This window comes from Empidonax traillii, unplaced genomic scaffold (genome assembly GCF_003031625.1).
Source record: "Empidonax traillii isolate 1590-97213 ecotype Southwest subspecies unplaced genomic scaffold, ASM303162v1 scaffold803:size405832, whole genome shotgun sequence".
Classification (NCBI taxonomy): domain Eukaryota; kingdom Metazoa; phylum Chordata; class Aves; order Passeriformes; family Tyrannidae; genus Empidonax; species Empidonax traillii.
In genome coordinates, this window is record NW_020955996.1 from 63099 (window position 1) to 90514 (window position 27416).

The 27416-nt window shown below is 46.5% G+C and overlaps 1 protein-coding gene across 5 annotated transcripts in view; it reads right to left on the reverse strand.

Annotated features, from left to right (window-relative positions):
* CEP170B (centrosomal protein 170B) overlaps positions 1 to 27060 on the reverse strand; it is a 57562-nt gene extending 30502 nt beyond the window's left edge. For all 5 annotated transcript variants that reach the window (XM_027901634.1, XM_027901632.1, XM_027901633.1 and 2 more), the window contains exons 1-6: positions 26997 to 27060; positions 25563 to 25698; positions 13566 to 13655; positions 10514 to 10592; positions 7980 to 8038; positions 6561 to 6699 (exon numbers count right to left, since the gene is read on the reverse strand). In XM_027901634.1, coding sequence (XP_027757435.1) covers positions 6561 to 6699; positions 7980 to 8038; positions 10514 to 10592; positions 13566 to 13655; positions 25563 to 25667 — 472 coding nt within the window. In that variant the 5' untranslated portion in view covers positions 25668 to 25698; positions 26997 to 27060. The remainder of the gene's footprint in view (positions 1 to 6560; positions 6700 to 7979; positions 8039 to 10513; positions 10593 to 13565; positions 13656 to 25562; positions 25699 to 26996) is intronic.
* Positions 27061 to 27416: the final 356 nt, after the last annotated feature.

Genomic DNA, 27416 nt, shown 5'->3' on the forward strand with positions numbered 1-27416 from the left:
TCTGGTCTATCAACATCAGGCACTTCTTTTGGGCACACAATGGACTATCACCCTCTCACTTGCAGTACAGATCTTAGGGTTGATGGCCAAGAGGCAAATTGGGCCAGGAGAAGGAGAACAACACTTTAACACAAATCCCCTAATAGCAGCCAGTTATGTCTGAGGTAATTCGTGCCTAAACAGCAGCTTAACAGTAATGGGTCCAACTACTCTATACATGAAATACAAAGACCTCCTGCACTCGACTCTTGCACAAGCAGCATCTTCCCCAAGGGTGGGTGCTGTAACCACTTGCACCTTGCAAAGTGTTGCCTCATCATAGCCTGTCTCTCCAGCACATCCCAGCCCCTCGCAGGATCACAAAGGCACCCTGGTCTAGAAGTTGCCAGTGATCTATTCCAAGAAAACTATGTGCCCAAAGGGGCAGAAGGGAGTTAAGAGAGCTCACACCCATCCTGCAGGAGAGATGTCTTCCCAGAAACTGCTCCAAGATCTGTCTCCCACCTGTGTTTACTGAACACAGGAGCCTTTGTCCCCCAGGAGCTTTTCTACAACAGGGAAAAGGCAGCCAGGGGAGCAAGCCAGACTTTTGGTCAGACATTTTCTGTTGATGGGGAATATGGGAACTGCAAGGAAAAGAAAAAAAAAAAAAAAAGCAAAGAGGATTTACAAATAATAATGAGCCAGGTCCTCTGCTGTCTCAAATTTCCCTGAGCCCTAATAGGTGCTTGGAAATTCCCCAAACTTCCCTCTGACAAAAGCTAGCACAAAGATAAAACCCCTGGGCAGTGAAGCAGCACCTAAAAAGCGTGCAGCAGGCTCGCCAGAATGCACAGATCTGGGTCCACTAGGGCATGGCAGAAGGCTCCTCCTGCCCCACAACACAGAGCTCAAGTGGCCCCACCTGAAACGCCTGTTACAGCATCTGTGACAAAGCTGCACATTTGTATGTGTGTGGGTTTCATTCCTTTCCTCTCCCAGCCTCCACAATAAACTGGAACTTCATTTTAAAGCTGCAAAAAGCACAGATGGGAAGCCGAGGAGTCAGCATCTTGCTATTTGGGGGCAGTTTCAGTATTTTAAGAGCAATTAATGTCTCCACTGAGCATTCATATTAATTTGTATTTTGAAAACCATTATCAAGTGACACGGACACCGTCATTCTTAGCTACTGCTGAAAAGCGCTGTGGTTTAACCCCCAGCCAGCAGCCAAGCCCCACACAGCCACTCGCTCACTCTCCCCACCAGCAGGACTGGGGAGAGAATTGGAACAGTAAAAGGTAGCAAACTCATGGGTTGAGGTAAAGATAGTATAACAGGGAAAACAAAAGCCATGCAAGCAAAGCAAAACAAAACAGGGAATTAATTCACTGCTTCCCATGGGCAGGCAGGTGTTCAGGCATCTCCAGGAGAGCAGGGCCCTATCCCACGTAACGGTGACAAAAAGCATCACTCCAAATATCCCTGCCTCCCTCCTTATTTCCGTCACTTTACATATACTGAGCATGATGTCATATGGTCTGGAATATCCCTTTGGTCAGTTTGGGTCACCTGTCCTGGCTGTGTCTCCTCCCATCCTCCCAGGCACCCCCAAATTCCATGCCAGCATGGCTGTACGAAAAGCAGAAAAGGTCTTGGCTCTGTGTGAGCTCTGCTCAGCAATAACAAAAACATCTCTATATTATCAACCCTGTGCTCAGCACAAATCCAAAACATAGCAATACTAGCCACTGGGAAGAAAATTAACTCTACCCCAGCCAAAACCAGCACAAAGAGCTACATGAATTTGCTGCCCTGCTCAAGTCAGAAGCTTCTGTCCCTTCTAATTTGCCAGTACGACAGACCTGACACCTCCCCTACTCCAGCTCTAACACAACAATATTATAGAAAAAAGGGGAGGGGGTTGAAAAAGCAGCATGACAGGAAGACAGCTAAAACAGATGGCTGTGACAGAAGTGGGCCAGGGAGCAGCTACACATGCAGTTGTGCCAGGGGGCTTTGCTCTTCACCAGCTGGGATGCATTCTGGGTTGCAACCTCAACCTGGACCTGCAGCGTGTCTGCCTCTGTCCTGACACATGCAAGCCACCCTGAAGCCACCACCTGTCTGCTCTGCTTTAGTGTAAGATGGATGCTCTTGAAAGAGCAGAGAGACTCGGGCCTTGCTCAGGTGAAGCAAGGAGCACCAATGAAAACAAACTGCTCAGTCATTTTAATGACATGAGACTTCCTCCAATTGATGGCAGCTCGTTACCACCTCTCTCCACTCAGTGCCAGGGTGCCCAGATGGTGCCAATTCATTTAGACATATTTCTTGGCTCATCAATTCAGGCAGACAGCCCGAAAACCATCCTTTTTAGATAACTGAATTGAGGTCAGCAAAAGCATTCAGACAGATAAATACTGAGTACCAGTGATGGTGTAATACAAGGAAGACCACTGACATACACATGTTCTGCTCCTGGATTTTGGGCTTCGGGGCAATTACTCAGAAGAAAAAATTAAGGCCATTTTAGTGCAGAACAAAGGAGGTCCATTTGTTTAACAGTCTGACAAAAAAGTGGCCTGTTAAATTAATACAGAACTATTGATCACCTGAAGGAGAGGCACCACAACAAGAGGAAATGAGACGTTTCAGAACAAAGGACATGTTTATGGAAAAGTGAATCACACAGAACAACACAAGGGCAGGACCAAAAATACAGCCCAGGTGACAAAAGGGAAAGGAGAAAGACTGAGGTAATGCTGCTTTCCATCAGCGCGTGGGCAGAGGAGCTTTCAAGACAAACATTCAGCTCCCATTACAGAGGGGTCTGATTTCCTTTGAAGGTGTCCCCTGTGGTGAGGACAGGACTGAGGGGCTGTGCTTTCACCCAGGTCCTCACAAAGCTTCACACCATCAGGAGAGAGACAGTCAGCAACAGCAAATTTCTTTGCTCACAGAAGCACACACGGCTTTGAAGCTGCCTACTGCAAGTCATAACAAAAGCATAAGAAATCCAGCTTGCTTTATGTCAAAATGTTTTTGATTCATTATTAATAACAATAATGTCCATCTTCAGAAGATGCAGAGAAGGCTTCTTATGGCAGAGGCCTTGGGGGGAGAAAAAAAGATGATCTAGCTATAACATTTTAAAATTAACTCCTTACATTTCTGCTTTTTAACTCCTCTCCAAAATAGAGAATTCAGACTTAGTAGGAATAACCATAAAGCAAAATTCTTTGCTGCAGTATTTATTTCACATGTGCATGGCTAATCTAAGCCCCAGTCTTTTGTACCTGCTGTGAACATACACAGATCCCGGGTGCTTTCAAATCAGGCTGATAATCAAATTTATTTTTATCAATTGCATGGTCAAATCTTTAATATACTGCAGTTACCACTCAGGCAAAAAGCAGATACACCACCACTCCCCTAAATTAAAGGCTAGGGCAGAGCCGTGTGTCTAAATAGCTATTGCCATGATCTCATGAGGAAAGCAGCCAAAGACCATGGAAACCACTTCACAACTAGGCACAACTCCTGCTGCCTCCATCCACGCTGCCTGCTGACCTCAGCCCTGGACATCAACAAGACTTTCAAGTCGTTCACTCTGTTGAGAGGACTCCCTAATCACACTGACGCTAACCTGGTGAGCAAACCCATTTCACAGATCCTGGGAGAAGCTCAAGTCCTGCTCCTGCAATTGGTGATGCCCATTTCAGCTGGACACTGCAAACAGCCTCCATGCCTGGAAACTCAGGCCTGCAGCAGTTATTCTGAGGTTAGTCATCAGGTTCAGGATTACCTAGTCCCATCAGCCTGTGAGGGCTTTGAAAAAAAGCAAAAAATTAAGATCAGCCCAAGGATTAACCATGTGTTGAGAACAGAAGACCACAAACTAGCTTATCTTGTCAACTACCTCAACTCAGGTAGCAACAGATGGGGATAGGGATTGTGACCATCTTGAAATCTGCTCAGTTCAAGGCTCTACCTGGCTTCCTGATTGCTTAAGGCTTTAAACATGAAAGCTGATGGCTATTTTTAGCATTAACTAGCTGAACTGTGGACACTCATATTCATATCCATATCCAACCTACAGGATTTGCCAAGCTCTTTGCCTAAAACATTTCACAAAGAGGGATGATTTTCTGCTTAGAGGCAACATACACCCAAAAGCTGCAAATTCAACAGCATGAAGACTAAAATGGCTGTTTCCCATTCGCTCCCCTGGATCTCTTTATCCTCAATCCCTTACCTCCTCCCATTTCTAAGCAGCTCTAATTGTTCACATTGTTTTGTTAAACCTCTTCTCTGAAAGCTTGCATTCCCTCTGCCTCTTTTCCACTCAGGCCCTGGGAAGCAATCCTTCAAAAGGCTTTTGTCACCCCAGACCTTGCTTTAATTAGTCAATGCAAATTCCTAAATACCTACAGGCTTAGCAAACCAGCTCTTTCCCTAAAGCCTCTTTCTGCTGCCACAGAGCAAGCCCACTCCTGGTAAGAACACTACATTCTTCTTTCCACTAATCATTTTAAATTGCTGCCACTCCTCCGAGCAGCCAAGGAGAAACCGTGCATGTGTGCAGCTGAAGACAAGGTGAATTAGTCACATCGCAGATGAAAAAGGGACCCACTGATCATTCTGCTCACGTGACAGAGATGCTTTTCGGAGAGTGAGGGACTGGTTTAACGCTCAGGCTTCCTCTCTTGCTTACGCAGGCTTCAGTCCAATCCAGCAAAATACTTCCAACAAAAAGTCCTAATTTTCTCCATCATTCAGTGGGGTTAGCAGCACTTCACAGATTTTTTTTTTTAGATCTGCCCATCAGTCCCACTGCATGTGACACACTTCAGCGCTGGCCCCCAGTAAGAACATACAGCCCTTTTTGCCTTAGACCTGTGCTCTGGGCCCACTAAGGATGACAGAAACGTAATGCAGGTCTGCAAATCACAGGCTAGAGAAATGGGTCACCTTTCTGAAGAGTCACCTAACTTTGAGTGACTCAGAGTCACCTGACTTTGAAGGTGCTGCAAATATCAACTGCTTACACTATGTAGGTTAAAACCAACCAGAGCGTATTTTGGAAGGTGGCAAGAATAAAAATGGGAATGTTCATGGAATCAGCCAGCAGCAAACACACACTGGCAATGCTTTTCAAAAAGAATCTCCTGCCCCTTGAAAGGCAGCTGGAGAGCTTTTCCCACAGTGGGGTTCACCTCTTCTCACTCTCCACAGTGTCACAATTAATCATCAGCAATTTCATCCCTTTAACTGCACAACTGTCAGGCAAAGTCCCAAACACAGTCACACAACACACAGACACAGCTAAAGCAACACAAAGAAAGGTCTTCTGGTGCAAAAAATGGGAGTTGGGCAGCACACGAGTGCATGTGCTTCCACACACAGCTGGAGGCAACCAGGAGACCCGGGAGAAACATTACCCTACTTCAGTACAGTATGTCAGACTAAAGGGATTTTTGTAAAGACAATACACGGGAAATTAAGGTCAACTAACCAACTCCAATTAGTTATCATGAAGCCTTAACGGATTTACCCAAAGCTGTACACTTTTCTAGAAAGCTGCTGTATCTATCTCTAGGTAACCTCACCCAAGAAGCTCACCTCACTCTTTTACTTGCCCATCCTCTTCCATCCATTCACCTCCTTGATTCTTCCTCCAACAGACCCAGTGGGCAGTCTCCCTGCTAACCCAAAAGCTTTCCAATCACTCTGCCATCCTGGATCCACAACACCACCACAGGCAGTCATCTGTCACCAGTATGCTTTAAAACCATATTTGTTCCTCCCAAGCACCAGCAAGCTCCGGAAGGCCACCAGCTGATAACCTGTGCAGAACTGGGGAGAGACCTGTCAGGGCAGTTCTCACAGGAGGTAGGAAGTTGGGTGAGATGGGTGAGACAAGACTGCTGGGGAGGTCCTGGCACACCATGATCGGGAACGGGGAGGAAGTAAGTTAGACAAAGGGTCTTTAAAGGAAGGCAGCAGTTGGTAACAAAATGGAGAACAGAAGCAATTCCTCAAATGGAAAAGGTTTGCAGCTGGGGAATGGTGAACCTGAAGCAAACACCTCCCAGTTTGGCAGTTGGTTTCAATCCCACATATTGGCACATCAGGAAGTACAGCCACCTGAGACCATGCAGGGCTTTTTGTAAGAAACGGCTTGTTGCTTCTTTGCCTGCCTGCCAGCACCACGCCACAGCAGCCATACATTTTCTGCTCTGAGTCACCGTCTCTGTTCAAACACCAGCTCACGATTAGGAAATTAAAAATAGACCAGACATGTGCCAGAGAACTTACCAAACCTGCTCAGCCCACAGGTTTTCCAGAACACACGCAGCGACAAGGCATATATGCGCCATCACACCAGCTGATGTTTTTTGGAGGCTGAATCTCCAAAAACCAAGAGTCTGGAATAATCAAGGGGTTTAGAAAGATGGCCCTTCCAGAACCGCTCTCAGATGCAACCTACAACGCTCCATTGTCAGAACCATGACCCAGCGCGGGGCTCAAGCTGCACTTTGTTCAGAATCTTGATTAACTGGTTCCTGAGCAGGTACCTGTAATTGCTTTCCTCTCTCCTTTCTCCAGCTTTGCTTGCGGGGACTCAGTGTAGACGCCGTGCTCCATGGGCTGCTCCGCCCTTTTCATGGCCGTGCCCTTGTAATTCATCTGGAGCTGGCTGGTGTACTTCTCATGCTGCAGAGACACAAGCAACAGTGAGCCTCTCTTCCCCACCAACAGATCACTCACGGGCAAGTACTGCAGCTCTGTTCTGCAACAACAATCATGCACACCTGAGCAGATGCCACAGAGCAGCAGAAATGCCAGCCAAGGGGCTTTCAAACACCCCATTTGGAAGCCATTAAGTGACAATTCTAGTCCACGAGAAGGTCACTGTGACTTAGCTATGCAAAACAACTAATTAGGAAATACTTTAAAGAATAAACTGAGAAGAATCAGAACCCAGGCCATCTTCCATTTCAGGACTCAAATCCTGAAATCCCCTTTGTTCTTAAAGGGGCATTGCAACTTATTTCAGGGTGTTTATCTGCATTATCTCAGTTTTTCAGCAAAGCCAATTGGAATCTATTTTAATTATTTTTCTCCAGACCCTCAGTCCAGCAAGGAAAATGATTCTGCCTTAAAACAGGTTCCATATTAACATCGTAAATGAGCCATTTAGCAGTTGGTTTATTACAAGTAAATTAATAAAAGGGTGTACTCATCCAGATTACCCCTGAGTAAGTTCAGTGAATCATCTGCCCAGTTCTAGCTGCTACATTACGACCTTCTCCAAGTCCTAAACATGGAACCAGGGCTAAGACAGTATGTGCTACTGAGCTATGCGTGGCACTGATATCCCAGTCCTAGAGCTGAACATGACAGCTTTCTTGCCTAGAGGGGGTTAATTTTTCTTAGTTAAGAGGATGCTTGAATATTTCTTACTTGCTACTGAACTGTGTTTAAAAAACAGCTCACTTGTAAGAGGACTGACTACTGAGTAAGTAGAAATTGGGAGCTTGAAGGCAAAAATGAGATGATACACATGAATAAATTAAGCAAACTTTAGCCTGCTGGAGAAGTGTGATGGAGCTGGTCAAAGTCACCATGCTCAGAAAAAGACACCTGCGCTCCTCTTCTGGGAAGGGACAAGGTCTGCTGTGCTTCACCCACAAGCTCATGTGCTGACTGTTCCTTAATATGTTACAGCTTTAAGAAACCTTTTATTTTGTCGGTAGTCATGAAATCATAAATAACTTCTTCTACCTGTTAGCACAGGTTAAGAGAGATCAGAGCTGAGATAACTGGGAAATGTATCCCTCCTCAAAGCAGGGTTTTATTAAGTCCCAGCCCAAGAGAGCCTCACGCTGCAAAACATTTCACTGCCATCGGGAGTATTTTAATATTTCACTCTGCTTGACCATCACTGGAGTATGTAAACCATTTTTTTTTTTTAAATGCTCCTGCACCCTTACCTTTAATGCCTCTTCTGGGACTTTGTGTTGAATTTGTTCCAGGACGTACATGTTCGAATGTACAGAACTCGTTAAGGAAATGACAAGGGACTGGATGGACGGAGAAGTGTAGCATTTAGTCACAGAAAGAAAACAGATCATAAAACCAGAGAACTTAAAATACACAGGGTACTAAAAGTTGCCTGGGCTGCATCCCACCATGGTCTTTGTCTTGCATGGTTTGCAAGAGCATGTGCAATCACATTTCCTGGCCAGACCTGTGCCAACTGAGGGGCAGCAGATGAGGTGAGCTGGGCAGGATAAGCCTGGGAGAGCATTAGCAACTCTGTGCAGGACCTAAGGGAGCAACCAGAGCCCCTTTCAACTCACACCCCACTTCTCTCCACATGGCTGGCAGCTTCAGGCAGACCACTCACAGTATCCTGGCCAAGATAAGCCAATCTCACATACTCTGGATAAGGGAGCAGTAGAGTTCAGCTCCCTGCCCGGATGCCTGGGACTGTGGTGCTCTCTTGCCCTGACAAGGCTTTCAGCCACTGCAATTTCCTCGATGAAAAGTAAATCAGGTCATGGGCTGCTGTGACCTCTTAGGAAGGGAGGCATTCACATGGTTGAGCCCAGGCAATAATCCTCAGCAACACTGTATTAGGGGGAGGAAAACAAAAAAAAAGTAAAAAACAAACAAACAAACAAACAAACAAAAGTAATTATCTGGAATGTCATCATGAACAACCCAATCAGCATTGGAGAAATCAAAGGGGAGGAAAAAGGAAAGATGAAAAATGTTAGACTAAAAATAAACCAAGTGGCACTGGCCTAGCAAGGAAAACTCTGCAGTTTGTAAGTGAAACTGTAAATGGAAAAGAGAAATGCTGTCACGCAACAGAACACAGCTGACTTGGAGATCTCAGGAGATGTTGCCATCCACGCAGAGCTGGCTGCAGTGTGCACAGGAAGCACAGCTAAAGAGAGTGGCACCAAAGCAGCAAAGGAGAGGAAAACATTGAAACTGCCATAGCAACTACACTAGAGCAGAAAGATGACTAAAACCTACGTTCTTTATATTTTTCCTGTTGAGGGTATTAAGTTCTACAATTCATAAGTGCAATCACTCATTTTACATGAATATCCATGTAAGGGCTGCAGGATTAAACACTTCAACTCAGCTGCTCAGAATTGCTTTCTATAAAAAGTTTAAACCTGTGTTGCAGCCATTAAAACCCACCCACACTCCAGGCACTGGCTGATGCCTTCCCAGGGCTGGAGTTCACAGCAACTCTTCTGCAAGCTTCCCCACATATAGAGAGACCACAAGACACATAACCAGCTAAATAAAAAAAACCCAAACATTTGTAAAGTCAAGAAAAACTACAACTGAGATTGCTTGTGGGACTGTAACAGGCTTCAGTGAAGCTCAGCCTCTCCTCACTGCCTTCAGCTCTCAGGCTCCAGCAAAGCTTGGGAGTATTTCAAGGGCTACAGCACAGTAGAAACTGATTATCATGGGGTCAACAAAAGGCAGAAGAATGTGGCCTTTAGGTCAAGGATGCAGAAGAGTCTTCCAGCCAAACATTTCCCACCAACAAATGGTAAACTTTGGTCTCTGCCTCTATTCTCAGAAATGTCTGGACTGTTTTAACTGACATTTCCCCAGAAAAGAAAAGAGAAAGCTGGAGAAGACACTTGCTGTTTCTAAATTCAGCTTGAGTGGGCAAAGTTTGGCAGATAGAAGCAACTGAAAAAAAGTGAAGTATTAGATTACATGAAAAGGCAGCAAAAGGAGCCTCTACTTACCACTGTTGCTCTGCAGGCTAAGAAAGGCAACATCTATGCTTATATATAGCCTGTCATACAGTCACATCAGGATAAAAAAGGAAAGGGATGAAGGCAAAGGTGTTTTAGCAAACAGCAGGATTTGTGGCTCTGTAAACAAAGCAGTAACTGCAGCCTAGCTTCTCTTGATAGAGGTGAAACTTGCTATTGCTAAAGAGAGATTTACTCTTGCATTTTGTGGCAGAAGCAATTTGCACAGGCAAACTTTAATCAATACAGAGTCAAGGGTCTGGCCACGAGCCTTACAGCCAAATGTTTAAGGCTGAAGGCCTGAAAATTGTCTGAAAGCAAGCACCTGGGTGAAATGACTAACAAAACCATGCAAGTTAGATAAAAAGAAGTAGGAAGATATTACAAAAACATACGAACTATGTTTCCTCCCCAGCTGGTACCAGCTACAGTTGCCACACAAATGAAAAGAAAAAAATGCAACCCTTCCTTCGGAGGAGACTGAAGAGGCACCTCCACAGTGCAGGGCCTGATTCAAAGTCCCATGAAGGCGGCAGGCACCACGAATCTGCTCTGCATCAGCTTCATGGTGGAGAAACACAAGCTTATAATCCATCCAAAGGCTCCAGGAGGCAAAACAAACATCCTTATTCAGTAGTCACGATTAGCCCTGGAAACTCCTCACGCAGCAAACAGCACAGAAACCCAGACAAAGACTTGAGTCCCACTCCCTCTTCAGACAGGAAGGATATCGTAGCCGAAGCGGATGACATCGTTCAGTTTCAGGGTGATGTACTTCTGGTCAGGAATCCTCACATCATTGACGAAGGTCTGCGGGAAAGAAGCACAGGAAAGGGGTTTGACTGGGGGTATCAAGGGGATGGATCTCAGAGGGATGGGGCTCCTGGAGGGCACCCATGCCCATCTGCCAATGGCACTGCACACGTTCAGGGTGCACTAGCACAAAGCCAGCCAGGCGAGGAGCTAAGTTCCCTGGAAAAACCAACGCCAGCAAGTAGCTCCCATGGGCAAGTTAGAGCACCCCAATTACGCTTCAAAGCACGGTGCTGTGGAGGGACCTCCAGGGAGATTTACCTTTCCACCAACTGCAAGTGCAATTTGAGTCCCCGACTTGAGCACGTAAATGAGGTGCCTGAAGTTAAGAACTTCAGATGCTCTCGGCTCTCCTACACCCTTCACAACCAGCAAGAGCAAATGGTGAAACTCATATTCTTAATTACTGAGCCGGGAATCAGCTTTCCGCTGGATGTCAAACAAGACTGGTGTCAGCCCCAAGGCCTGATAATTTAACAAGCAAAGCCTATCACAGAAGAAGGGGAAAAAAATTTGCAGCGCCATCGCCATGATATTTGAGGCCACACTGTCCAAGACACCAAAGTCCTAACACTAAAAATTCCTGTACTTCTTTTTCCCATGCTCCAGGCACTTAATTGAGGCCTAAAGAAACTAATAAACACCCTTAAAAAGGTGCAAGAATTGTACTTCACAGCTCTGAACAAACATCTTTGATGCCTCTGCTTTCTGAGTGGACCCACTTATGAAGCAATTCTCACAGAATCAAGAAGTCATGGACATCTTTCACAAATAAATCCATGTACTTTTGTAATAGCCTGGGCCAAATAAATAAGAATCTCAGCTGAAGATGCTCCAGGGTGCTTATGGGGATTAGGCACTGAGTTGGATCCAGGGCAGCCCCAGACACACACTGGGAGTTACCTGACTTGGCAAGGTGGGATTCACCCAGCCTCTCAGACCAGGAATCACTGCTGGGTCTTTGTACCCTCAGTGCAACTGCAGCTACAATCTGAGGAATCAAAATCTTGCTAGAAAATGAATTTACATGCTTTCATCACTGAGGCACAGTCTGCCTTCTCCCCTTGTCCTTCTGCCTTCTCCCCTCAGCCAAGCCAAACATGCATGATCAGACCTATTATTAACCACAGAGGAAAAATAAATGCTTGAGTAGGAAACTAGAACTTCAGCAGACAATAGCCCCCAGCTTCCTGGCAATTTACAGAAGAGCTGGGAAACAGGCCTGTAATTTCAGAATAAAAAACACTGAAGCTAGTTAAAAGGCACGGAATTCCAATTTACATGCAAGTTTTAATATTTAAAAAACCCACAACAGTCACATCTGAAACAGGAATAATTATTTGCTGAATTTTCTGCAAAACAAAAGTCTGCAAGTAGTTATCTATTTGTCAGTGGTTACTTCAGATAAAATAACTTAAGGAAAATGCTTATTGCAGATAGAAACACTACCTTCAAAAACAAAAAGCTCTGAATAGAGACTGAAGAATCACCTGAACATTATAACAAAACCAATGCATTTTGACAATTAATATGAACCAGATTATTCAGCAAAGCCATATAATGCATTGCTGACAACTCAAATATAAAAATAAAAGGAAATTCTGAAAATGGATTTAAAATCAAAAAAAGTCCTAAAAAGTGTTTTCTTTAGTTTCAGGTGAGAAAACAAGTTTTTAATGACAATTTTCAAATAAGGACATATGTTTCTTTCACGCAAAGTAAATTCAGTTTGGCCAAAGTCTTCTTCAACAGCAATGTGTCTGATCAGCTGCAGAAGACAGACACTACTGTAACTCCTTTCACTCCACTCCCCCTCTGAGCACAAGTCTATTATTAAAATGTTGCAAATTCATATGCTTTAGCATGTGAAGATATAAAAGAATTAGAGGTACAAGTCTTCCGTCTCTTGTAAATGCAATTTTTAGCTGCTATTTTGCCACCATGAGTTAAATACCACAGAGTTTTGAACCAGGGGCCCAGCTAGAGCCCAGACCAGTTACTGGAAATATTCCCATTTCAGCAGGGCTCTGTGCCTTCAGCTATTAGGCTGAGAAGGATTAACACTCATCCGTGCTGTGTTCAGATGCCAGAAGAGGCAGAACAGTTGAGGGCTGCTTTTGCCACTGTTTTTGTGCAAGTTTCTGGGCTCCTCTTGTGTTTTTGTGGTTGTGATGGTGGAGGGCTTCTGTTTCTAGGTCCAAAACAATGACTATAGTAAAACTCCCACTGGGAAGACAACTATGTGAATCGAGCTTAGATCTGCTCCAGCAGAGGAATAGCTCCACTGGTATGAAGAAACTGCCAAAATAGAGGCAAGTTTAAACATTAGGACAGTTTAAACTGCAATGGTGTATTTCAGTGTCACAGAATTCAGGTGGGCAAACAACGCCATCACTGAGCTGCCTAACACCACTGCATGAGTCAGGACCAGAGCAAGGGTTAAGATGGAGGCAAGGCTCAGTTCCCTGGTTTGGGCTCACATTATCCCTTGGTCTTCGTAGAAACCAGGCACAAGGCAGGCAAAAGAGAAAAAAAAAGTAGTTTCTCTCCAAAGAAATTAAATGTCTCATCATCCCATAAATCACTCCATGCACTGACAAATGACTTGCCAGAAGGTCACCCTGCTCATGCTGAGCAGCTGCTCCAGAATCTCCACCAGTTAAAAGTTAACATCCCCAACATGAAACTGAGTTTATTTCCTCCTCTTCTGCAAGGGGCTTTATGATTTTGTGAGCCCTGAAGCATTCTGCAAGGACACCGCGAGAAAGAAACACAATATTCACCAAGACAAGATGCCACATGACCTCAACCCTGGGCCTTGCAAATAATTATGTATGTTTAGCTTAACTCGTGCCAACAGCTGCAGTGACCCAAAAGGGCCTGACAGCAGAATTCAGAGAGCACAGGAGCACTTGCAGACTCAGCACACCCCGAGTCCGCCTCCGCCACGCAGGGAGGTTTGATACTTACGCCGTTCAAGCTCCCGAGATCCTTCACCCAGTGCTCATCCTTCTCCTTGTCATAGTTGATCACGGCGTGCTGCTTATCGACACTGCGGGACTGCCAATGCAAGCACAGTGAGCGTGAGACCGGTCAGGCATGAGAGACACTGTTAATCAAAGCAACATTTAGACATTAAACCGACTTGATACGGGGTAGGGGGAGAGAGAGGGAAAGCAGGAAGGATTAAATATTATTTACTACTGTTAATAATTGAAGGATAAGCAGTAAATGCTTCCATGGCTGTTTAAACAATTCACTGAAGACAATACACTATTTGCATGGAGAGGGGGGGAAAAAATAATAAAAAAAAACCACTGAAGTCTGTTAAGACTATGCCATAATTTCAATAAATTATATCAATACACACTGAACAAAACCAGTCAAACTGAAAGCCTGGGGGGCAGGATCTCAGCCAGTGCGAACTAGAAGAGCTACATTTTTCAACTGCTGAAGCCAGTGGCCTCATCACTAGAGATGCTCCTATTTGGGATCATTTCTGCCTATTTTTCAAAGAGAAAAAAACCCCCATTTTTTGGATTACAAACCAAACTCATTCTCAACAATGTATACTGTTCCCAGGATTATGTCCTGGAGTTGATTTAAATTCTAGGATGTGTTCCAAGTTGGAGAGAGGTTACTAGACCTGGAATGAGAAAGAAAGCAATGCCAGGAAAATTCAAATGTTAAGCTACGTTTGAGAACACTGAACTTGACAGTGATCTGGTGTCACTGGCTTTGCCACAATGCACAAGTATCACATGCACCTTATCTTCAAAACAGAGTATGACACTTCAGCAAGAACTGTGTCAGACTTCTGAGGAAGAAGTGTAAGAATGAGATCTACAAATGTTTTTGAAATATGGTGTGTTACAGCTATAAAGACACCAGACTGTCTGTATTTAGACCTACTGCCTCTCTTAACTTGAATTCCTGCTGCAGTTGACCTCAGCCAGACACTGTAACCAGTGGCTCCACCAGCACGCACACAGCACTGAGACCTCCCTGACATCCCAGGCCAGAGGAGGGGAGGGCATGCCACCAGAGCAGGGAGACAAGCCAGGCCCCAAGTCAGCTAATCCTCATCTTCCTGGGCATCAACAAACAAGTTCTTGGTGAAAAGTCCTTCCCTCTTCCCAAGTATAAACACGATGGTTTCCACAGCACCACTCTCAGCAAGCCATTATCTGTTTCCTTGCAAGCATGCAGAGGCAAAGATTGTTTCAGGGCATTCCTGGTGAAAACACAGAGGCTTTCTTCTGACAAACCGCTGCTATTTGCAGGAATTTTTTTTCTGGCCCTGCCAATGTCAAGCACATTGGTAATACTGCAACAGCTGACAAGTGGCACCTCCTTCCCCTGCAGAGCACACATCAGCCCAGGAGACGAGTCCTCCAGGATAACCCTGATGTACCAAAATGAAGCGAGCACAAACCTGGCCAGAAGATTGCCCTTCCGCCTTGCAATGTCCCTCACACCATTCGTGACATGCCACTCCAAGCAGAGGCAGCGAGGAGAGGGGCAAGTTGACTCCATGCTTGCAGCTCCCTCTCTAACAGTTATCCACACACTGCTGAACTTACACGGCAGCACTTCATGCTTTGCTGTCCAGCTGGTGCTGCTCGGACATCAATCACCCTCCCAAAGACACCAATAAGAACTGGTGAGACAGGCAGAGACAAGGTGGTTGGGAACATCCCACCTATGTTTCCTGCCTTGCTGAGCACTAAACACGGGAATCAACGCACAGCAATGTCCTCCCAGGAGGGGCACACGCAAATCCCTCGCTCCCATGCCATCCCCAAGCTTGGTGTCTGACCTCTGACCTCAAGGCTGGGCAGGTCTTAATCATTTGAAGTGTGAAGTTGCTGTTTCTCTGTTACTATTCACATCAGATGCAGCCCCTCAGTCCATATGGCAATCGCCCGAGTGGCCATGGCAGGGTGTGCAGTGTAAGGTAAGGATGGTCCAGGTAAAGACAGCTGAGGGATGTTGCCCAGGCCCTGCACCTCAGCCCATGACAGGAAGACAGGAATGTCTCCTGTCACAGCCTCAGATATCACAGCAGCTGATGCTACACAAGCTGGGGTTGTTCCTGACCTGCCATGTGGTCCATCCCACCCTTTGGGGTCTGGGAGGGACCAGCCCAGGGTCTGTCCCCACAACAATCTGGCTGTGTGGGCACTGCACCTTGGCTGGGCTCACCACAGCTCTCCTACAAAGCAGAGGGGGAAGACCATCCCCCTTCCCCATCCATGGGGGGCATTTAAGTGCTACGCTTCATCCTGCTGGACTCAGAGACAACTGAGGATAGGGCCTGCACAGATGTGGTCATCCCTGGTCCCTCTGCTACCCAAAATTGTGGACACCACTGTTCCCAATGAGATGTGAGGGAACGTTGATTAACTGGTGCAGCAATGTTTGCTTTAGCTTTTTACAGCATGTCATAGAGACTCGTTTAAAGATTAACAGACTTTAATGGCAGAACAAACCCTCTAGTCCCCCTCCAATTACAGAAATGCTTCCACCCCAAAAAGTTAACCCAGAAAAAAAACTGGGGTAGATTTCATTTGGTGTCTGACTTTAAATGAACCCACAGGTCATTTTAAAAAGGGTTTATTTCTGGGAACCAGCTGTCTCTCAAAAATTCTGTTTGCCCTGCATCTGACCCTGATGTAGGTCAGCACAGCCTTTGGTCTGCTGTGTTTTACAACAGCTGACTACAGCCACTCAGGGGTCCCAAATCAGATGGGGGTCATCTCAGGGGAGCAGACGTATTCCAGCAACATGATACTTCCCTACATAAATGTAGGAAGAGGTCACCAAAGAAACCAATTTATGCCCAAACCTCCTGTTTTCCAAGGATGCTTCAGCTGTGTTCAAGAAAGCCCGACAGAAAAGGAGAAAAAACCAATATGCAAAATCTGACCTACGGTGTTCATACAACCTCTCAGCATCTCTTTTAAGAGCACATCAGGAGCGCAGCGAACTGTTATCCAGATTGCACTTGTGTGAAATTTCATGATTTTGTGCAGAAGAGAGGAATTTTCTTAGTTTTGTTTATGTTAAACCAGCAAACATCACAGGAACTGGCAGCAGGAGTTCCTAAGGGCCTGTCTCCAAGGAGACTCAAAATAACTAAATTCACACCTTATTTATTTTGATGCAGACTTGCCAAAGGTCACTCTTACTTGAGAACTGAGGTGTGGTTTATTTCAACATCAGTCACACTTAACATAAACTGCTCTCCTGTGCAGTGACAGCAGCAACCCCGCAGTTGATGGTGCCTTTGCTCTCAGAGAGAGGAGCAAACTGCCTCAATCTCACTTCCCAAGAAGAGACTAACCAGTTTCTGAGCAGCTGAGAGCCCAAGAACAGTCCTGCAGAAGTCACTTCAGCCCAGCAGGCCAGTGGTTTCTAATGTGTGACCCACTGAATAATACAAAGTGATTTAGGAAACCTGAGTCAACATGTTACAGAGCTGCCCATGCATGCAGAGCTCCCAGCTGTCTGCAACTACACTGGAAAGATTTTAGGCATCTATAAATTGAAAAACTGCAATTAAGTTGACTGAATCACAAACATAAGAGGACTCTCTAGCCTAAATGCACACTTGCACCAAATATTGAGCCTTGCTTAATGATCAACCACTACCTCCACAACAAAAGGCAAGACTGATCCATCTGTCAGGAGAGGACACAGGGGTCCAAGGGAAAAAAAAAAAAAAAACAAACCACAACAGAATTACCATTAAAGTGTTGAAAAACCCTGAATTGCCTATATCCAGATGTCAAAAGCAGCAAAGAACCAGTACATCCTTGCAGTTAGGCTGTTTCACCAGAAAAGTGCTTGTGATGAGGCCAGAAGCACTCCTGAGCTATGGGCAAGGATCACTGAGATTCTGCTTGGATACAAACCACAAAACCAGAGCTGGAGAGATTGAGAAGAGGAAGAGAAGGCAAGCAAGGGAGATGTCCTCCTAAACAGCAGTGATCTGCAGGCAAGAAAGAAGGGCACACTCTGAGAGGCTGGGAATGAAGGAAGCACACAGGGTTCTCACCGTATCCCAACACTGGACCTGTTATCAAATGAAAACAACTCTCAGGAAAACACACGTGCTTTTCTGATTAAGTACATTTACACTTCTCTGCAGGGAAAACATTGGACACTGATTTGTTGCTACACTAGGCTCATCCAGGGCTGGCATTTCCAGACATTCAAATCACTTCCTAATATAAGGTTGTGCTGCTTCTCTGTCATACCATCTACAGTGCATCATGTTTTAAATACCCAGTAGACAAAATGCACACACAGCATGTAACTGAGGACAGAGGTACTTTACAGCTCTTCTTTCTCTCGAGATCATATTTAGTAGATGGGCCAAAACTTAGACAGGAATGGCACCTGTGGGTCTGCCAGTCCCATACTGGTACCAAAATCTTGGATCACCAGTCTCCAATCAGTCATGCAAACAGGCAGCTCGCTTGTGGTTCTTAAAACTGCACACATCAAATCAAGCCCCTGCTTGGCATGGGAGCAGCAGAAGCAGCTTCAGAAGCGCGCAGGAGTCTCCATAGAGGTACAGATCACGCTGGCTACGTGTGCTTGCAGACACCCCACAGCTTTATGTTTTTGGTGAAGGGTCTGATACATTGAACAGGACACTTGGGATGAAAGCACGAGCTGCGGAGACACCAAGCAAAGCCCACAAGGAAACAAGACCTGCTTAGGAAGGCAGGAGGAGAAATACAGCCAGACAGCCTGCGTTTCCCCACAGGGCCGGGGAGCAGACGCAGCTCAGCTGTCTACGGAGATACAGATGCTACTTTTTTTCTCAGGAGAATTACCATGGGCGAAAGCCTCCTGCTCAGGGTTGAGATTTGGACCTCAGCCCTGCCAGTGCCGTGAGGCACCGTGGTACTGGAGATAAAATAAACAAATGAGAGCAGTTTCCCTGTTCCTCACTGCAGTCTGTTGTGCACGTCTGGCACTAAATAGCTGCAGCGTTCTGGTGGCAGCATGCAATAAACAGTTGCTCAAATACTTTCCATAGTGAACAGGTTACATTTCTGCCAGTACTGTGCTCTGCACAAGTGTCCCAGTAAGGGAATACAAACCTCTGTTGGTGTCCCACTTTAGAACAGAGACAGACAAAGCCAAAAGAAAAAAAACACAAAACCCTTGCATTCTGACCCAGAATGTGAATTATGCTTCTCAAAAGCAAAACTCCTGGATAACATTTAATGACAGGTGTGAACACATGAACACATGGATCTCTCTTCCACCACAATGCATTTCACAGCGCTGTGTGTATTGGCTGCTTCAGTACTTTTCCAGAATATCACTGAATGCCCTGTCCTGCCCCAGGCTGGCTGCAAATGTGCCACCCCCGCAAGAGGCAGCCTGATCGCTCCCAGGGGCAGGAGCTGCCAGCTTCTAATGACTCTGCCTAGGCAGACAAATGCCTCTTCAGCAAGTGTAGCCACCTCATCCCAGGGCTGGACTTGCTTTACAGCTCCCAAGCTGCAGATGCTCCTGTCTTCAGGTTTGCTGCAGCCAGGATCGTGGGCTTTGTGGATCGGTGGCAGGACCGGGCCTGATATTCATGCAAAAAATAAGGCACTGAACAAAAGAGAGAAATCCCCCAGGAAAATGAAACTGTAATCCCCACAGCTTGGCAGAGGGATTTGGAGGCTGGCATGGTTCCCATAAAAACTTAACCCCTTATTTTGGGGTAAAATGGGTTTTTGCTTGCTGGTTCCCCCATTCCCAAAGTGAAGCACTGGTTCAAGTGACCCAAGGTCAGATCCTGACCCCAGGCAGGGAACATGCTGCCCACAATCGCACTGGCTTTCCCTTTGTTTTACGTGGCCACCCAGGAGGCATGGAAAAGCATCATTTTAGGCAGGACAGAAGTCTGAATTTTTATAGGTCTGGATCAGGATCTCATACAGAGAAGGAGACCCCTTTTTCTCTGCCGACTCCAGAGAGGAACAAAGCCTCCCTACACAAGCCAGGCTTCCAGCATCTTGCCAGCCCCGTGGAGCCCTCTCACCCCTAATAACCACCTGCTTCCAGTGCCACCATCACCTCTCTCCTTACCCTGCCTCCAGCAATGAACTCCCCTCCCAGGTTTGCCTGTCCTGCCATGCCTCCGGCCTCTTACTCCCACACTTCATCAGACATCTTAATCCTCCTGTCAACTGCACATTAACAGAACACAATGGGAGAAGGAAGGGCCAAAAAAACAACTCCAGGCCTGGAAATACAGGATGTGCATCCTTCCTCTCACAGCTGCTGCCCCAGCACCCAGAAACACTACCTGTCAAAAAGAAGCATCTTCCTAAGGCTAGATCCATTCCCTTTTGCCTGTAAGACACCTACTTCATTTGTAACACCTAACAAATTACTCTTGGCAATTCCCAACATGCAGGGACTAACTTAGGTGCTTGTTTACACCCTCTGGATAAATGCAGCAAAACAGCACAAGTGGGGCATTTTCCTGACCCACTACAGCTTCCCACTACAGCCCTGCACTTCCATGGGGAAGGAAGTTGGGACACAAAAACCAGCAGAGATTCCCCATGGCTTCTTCTGGGAACTCCCAATGCAGGAAACCCGTGAGCAGTGGAGGAGTACAACTTCTGCACTGTAGTGAATTCACCTAAGGAGTAGCAGGAAAAAGATAATCTATCAGGTTCACACCATCTGCTTCTCCCCAGCATAATGCTGCAGACAAACTACACCACACCTATTTGCACTTGTTTATGTATGCACTCGCTAAACTACACAGGAGAGACGTGGTACTATTATCAAGCATGGACAAGGGAAGGCAGGATACATCAGGTCAACAAAACCCTAATTTGACCAGATGTCACACACACAGGCAGGGTTCATCTTCACACCGTGTTATTTGCGGAGCGTGCCGTGCGCCCTGCACACCAAACACGGAACAGATCCTGAGGGAAAAAATGCCCGGTAACGACACAATAACAGATTGCATCTTCATGCCTATGTACACAGGGGCAGAAGCAGGATTACACAGGCAGCCTTCGCATTAGTAATGTTGTAACTGCTCTGCAGTTATAAACACTTGACTTAGCAGCCACAGGAATATTCCTCCTGTGCCTAGAATGCTTGTATTTCCCTAGCTTTTTAACAAAGTAAGCTAAAAAGAGGAAAACGCAGTATTGTTACCTTTTATCTGATTCACTGGAAGAATGAACTTGTATGTTCAGCTCACAAGCCCCTACCACTTGAACTAATTGATATCATAAGCAGCACGTGATGTCCCATATGGGCCAGTGACAGATGCTTGGCTAGTGGCTTTCACAGATATCTGCTGACACCGGAACAATACCAAGTCTTGACCCATCTCAGGCCTAAGGGCGATGCTGCTCAGCAGTCACATCCTGTAATTCCCGCTTTGCCCACTCTGAACACCTTCTGCCCTATGTGCACCACCCTCCACTTTTCCAAGTCCTGCTGTTCTTCCTCTCACTCTGCACAAACAACAGAATCTTTGTTGTACTTCCTCCCTTGGCCAAATCTTAATCTCTTGGTGAAGTTTTATAGGAATCCAACCACTAGATGCAAAGATCTGGCCTCTGGCTTCCTGAAACACAGTCCAAGAGGTTGAACAAGCACTCTGGAAGTATTACACTCTTGGCTTGTCCTCACACTTTCCTCGACAGCTGCTTTGACCACTGTCTGAGTCAGGATACAGGGCTAGATGCACCTTGATCTAATCTAGTGCAGATGCTCTTACATCTACACCCCAGCCTTGTGAATTCCTGTACCCAGTTCCTCTTTGCCTAATTTGCAACAGTCCTCCAATCCATCCCTTTGCCAACCTCACTCCAAGATGAAATCACTGAAGACAATAGTATCAAACAAGTCCCTGCTGACCACATGCAAACTCCAGCTTTACTTCAAAGGCTTGGAACTTGGTCCAACACATTTAGATTATTGATTGGGGGGGGGTGGGTAGAAAACCAACCATCTCCAACCTATAAGCATTCACTCTTGAAAAGCTTCAATGCCAGGACTTCAAAGAACAGGTTAAATATACATTTAAATAATTGATAGGAAGAAAACAGCATTTTTCTCAGAGCTGCTCACAGCAGAGACCAAAGATGGGAGACGATCACATCCAGAACACACCGCCTAAAACAGACCCCTGGAAAATAAACTCTCATCCCAAACAGTTACAAAGTTTAGCAGAATTATAAGCAATTGCAAACAGTGTCTCCTGGTAGGAAACGTCAGGCTGTCTCAAAAGGCACACAGGACAAAGGCATAAAACAGAAAGCATCATGCTGTCTGCACCTGCTCCTGACGTAACTCACATTCGTGTACAAACTCACCCACTGTAGGAGAACTGCACACCCAGACCATCCCTTTAAGGGGACTAAAATGCTCAAGGGAGCATTGGTTGAACATTTTTCTTTCCCAATTTTTCCAGTAAACACCACTCTCAAACAAAAACAGGGAAATCATGACCCTGCTTTCCATTCTGCTAAATATTTACACTTAGGGAAAAAAAAAAAGGCAAAAAATGTTTTGCTTAGGAGCAGAGGGTAATGTTTTAATGGTTAAGTGAAAATTTTGAGTTTGCAGAACGTTTATCCCCTGAGTAAATACCCATCACATTAAGCAAGTGATCAAAGCCGGTAAAAAAGGGCAACTACATTTCCCAAGAAGGATGTTGGGGGGAGGGAAGAATTACTTTCTCCAAGATGGTCCAAAAGCTCTTTTAATTCTCGTTTAAAAAAAAAAAAAAATATCAAACCTTTTCAGAGCATTACTTCCTACCACCACCACCCTTCACATTAAAAAACCACGACAGTGCAAGTTAGAGGTCCAGATTTCCATACTCCTGCAGTGTGTTACCTGAAGGAACCAGTGAGACTGCTGAAATCAAGCACTGTTCTTCAGAAAAAGGGCAAAATTGAGCTCTTGGCTCTGGTAACAACAGTGCATGCCAAGCTACAGCTACTATACACAGCATTTTCACCCATGCATTAAAATTCAAACCCATTGTAAATCTCGCACTTACTTGTAAAAGAAGCTTTACAGTGCTGCAAAAACATTTAAAATATTTCTAATCCTCTTAGTAGGTACAGAAGATACCAAGGTAGATTATGTGTCCCTGCTATCAGACCTACTTAATTTTAAGCTTAAAGACTCTGGGTTTCTTCACCTCTTTATAAATCAGAAAGTAAATCCAACACCTGTATGAAATAAGTAAAACAGGCAAAACTAAAGCTTGATTGTTTGGTGACAAAGCCATCATTTTTTTGCTGTTTAGGGATACAACACCTTGAGACAACATGTTCCAAGAAAATATCAAAAGACAAAACACTCCTAAAGCAGTAAAATGAGAGAGGCAAGACTGCAGGTCTCCAGGACAAGGATCATCTCTGTGTCGTGTGTTTGCACACCATGTTATACACAGGGTCTCAACAGGGAACCACAAACCATATCATGATGAAATCACTAAGCAGTAACAGTCTCAGAGATGAAAAAACACCAACCAGGTCATCAGTCACTGCCAGTCTGTGCCCAGCTGTGCACTTTAAGGGATTAAACACCAGTGTCTTGACATATATATGCAAAATAACTGTGCAGCAAATATACAGTTTCAGGGTCAGTACCACAGAAATACTACAAGGTGAAAACAACTGTCACAAGAGCTATGTCCATCTGCTCTGATAACTGCCCTGCCTCTTAAGCTTCCCCCAAGACAAATGATTGTGCCAGTCTGCACAACGATTTTGTGACATGGACAGTCACAGTAGGGGAGAAGTCTATTTTTAGATCTCATCCTCCATCTGCTCACACACAATTCTGCTCAGATATCAAGTCTCTATTCACAATCTCTGTTCTGCACTGAGTCTTACTACAGTCACCTCATTTGGAGCCCCAGGTAGCTCTGGAAAACATCTTTATAAGCAAATGACTAGGAAATACTGTGCTGTGCTGTTCAAAACAAGACCTTACATGAGATCCTAGAAAAAGCTTTACCACTGCAGATAGTAAACTAGTATATTTATAAAGGGTCACATGTAGCTCACCCTGTGAACACAAACAATCCAGAGCCTTCACCCTCGTGAAATAAAGGAAACTTCTTTTAATACCACCCAGCACCACCTACGAGCCCCCACATAAAACTGTTTCATGGATACTGCTGGCTCCTCCAGGAATCTCAATTCATTTACCTTGTAGAAAAGCACATGGCAAATGTTGAGTGTCACAAGGCTGCTAGTCCACGAGCAACACTGACAAGCCAGCTCAGACTTGCAAAGAAGCATCAAATACTCTGGTTGGTATGGAGTGGCTCACAATCCACAACATCCACCTAACCCCATAAACAACCAGAGAAACAAGCAAAGCATTTTAAGCATAACTGATATTTGGGTACTTGCATTTTAGGGTACGCAGCTTGAGACACGTGACTGTCAGAGTACCGAAATCTGACAGTTAAAAAAACAGCACTCAGTACCTTCAAAAGATATTAAGATGGGCAGCCTAAAACTCAGGCCATTTCTGGAAACCAAGGCCACTATGTGTTTTCTCCCTTCAAGTCACGAGAGAACACGGCATTCAGGTTTCTGAGCAGCCAAACGCAGACTTACAGAAAATATCAGGACATTCTTAATGTCTCACCTTTACATGCCTCACCAGTCAGACATGTAGAAACATGAAATAAAAGATAGTCTGATTCATGGGAGAACCCAAACAAATGATCTGCCGTGGAGCAGGAGCTTCAGACTCTACCACTGCAGCACAGCCATGCCATTCACTGCCAGACAGCAGAGCAGTATAAACACTGCAAGCTCTCCTTTTGCAGGCACTAACATTTTATTACAGCTAGACAGCACCTTGCCTTCCAAGTACACCTTGTACAAGAACTTCTACCTCCCTAAACAGACCTCCTCTAACGTATCATACAAAATCCCTGCAGTAATAACAAATACAGCCTGCTCAGTAGATCATCAGCACAGCATTTAGGACATATCTGTGACGAGGTTAGCAGTGGAAATTAGAAGGGAGTCCCTGTTGTGCAGGCAGCTTCCTAATTTTGCCACCAACAGACACACGTGCCACCTTCAAAAAGGGGCAAAAGGGAGACAGGCTAGTGCAATCAAACATTTTTGGGGCATTTAAGTACCTGTGGCATGGGTCTAGCAGAAGCACTAATTTAATTCTGAGCTTCTATAAATTCCTGACCTAAACTGCTCATGTCAAAAGCTCTTTACAAGACTCCAGCTCCATTTGTTTGGAGTGCCATCCACTACATGATGCTGTCAAACATCAGACCACAGTCAGCACTTCAGACAACACTGGATTAGGTCCAGCAGAGACACATGCTGGTATGGAAAGCACTGACAGAAGCTGCAAGTTTGCCCAAGTAACAAATTACTTTGGGAAGAGGCCACCATGCCACTCACCCCACCAAAACAGCTAGAGTTTCTCTGCTAAACATCAGTATTTCCTGCCATGATAAAAACAGCTCAGTGAGAGATACAAGTGCTAAAAATTTAATCAAACTTAAAGGGAAAAACAGGTAAACAAAAAACCCTGCCTGCATTCAAATTGCATGTAAACAGCACATGTATTAAAGGCTAAAATAAACCAGCATCATAATCACGGATCAGGACAGAATGGTATGTCTTTGTTTACTGCTTCTATAGCATGAAGACAGTTAATCTATTTGATTAATCTCCCACCACCACAGATCTTATCTGTCTGATGACATGGCAGTTTGAAAGAAACCCCACTTGCACTGTCACAAACATATGAAGTCTTCATGGGAAACACAGACTCAGGATAAAAAAAGGGAAGTTCCTTTTAAAATACGTCACTTGAAGAATGCATGGAACATCTCCAGAGATCCCCAGCATTACACTCATAGCTAGTGCATCTTCAGGAGAAAAACAGCAACAAAAAAAAGAGCCATGTTACCTGGAGCATCAGTTCACAGTCATCTCTGCCAACAAATATCATCTCCCGAGGGAGCCGATGGCGAATGCCAGTGCTGCTCACCAAGAACCACGAAGTCACGCTCATTTTGGCGCTTGGCACTTAACCTTTATACATCCTAAACACAGAAAAACAAAACACACAGTGAGCTATCAGTGAAGTGCACAAACACACCAGTGTGTAGCCACAGTTCCCACATTTCCCTCTGCCATGGGACCCAGTGCTGCCTCTTCCACTTTGTGTTCATGTCTTAAATTTCTGATGGCAACAAGCAGCTGTGAAGTGTGTGCCAGGACCTGCTACCCATGCACCACGTGTAGCTGTGCTGCAGCCCTGGAAATATTCCCACAGCAAAATAAGACTAGGGGTCTGAAGAAAGGATTGTTTAAAAAAATGAAGCATCCACCTGAATCCAATCAATGAAATGATGAAATATGCTGGAGGGGAAAAAAAAACAAACAAACAACCACCAACAAAGATCTCTCTTCCAGAACATTTCCTCATCACTACCACTGTGCATGGATCACAGCACGAGCTTCCCCCATCATCAAAAGTCTGGACCAGCACATCAGTGAGGTGACATAACCTAGCTCCTCTAACCTTTCACAGCGCACTCCCAGGAGTGGTCACACCAGCGCTGGGAGGGAGGAGACCAGCCTCCCTATTGCTCATCCCACTTCCACACTGATGTAAGTTGGGAGCCCGCAAATCCTTCCTTCCTTCCTCCCCCGCTGCATGAGCTGCTCCAAGCACCAGACCGCTGTGCCACCCCAGGACTGGAAGCACAGGCTGCGACTCCCACCGCGGGGTTTCGGCGCACACCGGGCGGGGGAGCGGCGGCCGCGACCTGCGTGCGGCACTTCCCGGGGACTCTCCCGGCCACACCTGTTTGTTGCCGCTGCCACAGCCCGGCTGCGGGCAGCCTGTTCCTGCGGCCTCTCCCCACAACATCCCATTTTCCCCCTCCCCGGCCGAAAGGAGGGAGATCCAGCGGCACACGCCAGGCTCTCGCCCTCCCCTCACCCACCTCCCGGTCGGTGGATCCAAGTTGCATTCCTGAAGGCGCACGGGGGGAAGGAGATCTCCATTTTCCCCCGCGCCGCGCGGCGCTCCCGGCCCCACGGCCGCCTCCCCGGCGCGGGGCAGCGCAGGTGGGGACGGACGAGCGACCTCCCCGGGGCGGGGGGTGACGGACACGCCGCCCCCGCCGCGCTCCCTCCGCCGCTCCGGGAGCCCGGCCGCTCGCCGCGCCCGTGTCACGACAACCCGCGAGCGGCCGCGACACACACCGCGGCCCCCCGACAAAGCGCCCCCGGGGGAGGGCGAGGCGGGAGCCGCTGGCCGAGCCCCTTTGTGCGGCGGCCCCGCAGCCCCCCCCCCTCCCCCGGCCCCCGCCCGCCCGCCCGCCCGCCCTACCTGGTGCGGCCCTGGCGCGGTGGCAGCGGCGCCGCGCCCCGCCAGCCGGCTGTGCCTGCCCCGCGGGCCGCTCCCGGCGCCCGCCCCGCTCCGCCCCCGCGCCGCAGGTTCCCGACGTCAGGAGGCGGCTCCAGCCCTGCCGGGCCCGGCCGCGGTGCCGCCGCCGTCACCCCCCGGACGGAGCCGCTGAGGGGCTCGGCGGTGCTGCCGGGGGCGCCTGAGCGGCAGGTGCCTGAGGGGGTTCTGGGCCGCGTGTCATCGGCGCGGTGATAGAGAAGCGTGGGATGGTTTGGGTTGGAGGAGACCTTGAAGATCAGCGGGTGCCAGCCCACCGCAGGGATGCCATCCACTAGGGCAGGCTGCTCAAAGACCCATCCAGCCGGGCCTTGAGCGCCTCCAGGGATGGAGCATCCACAGCTT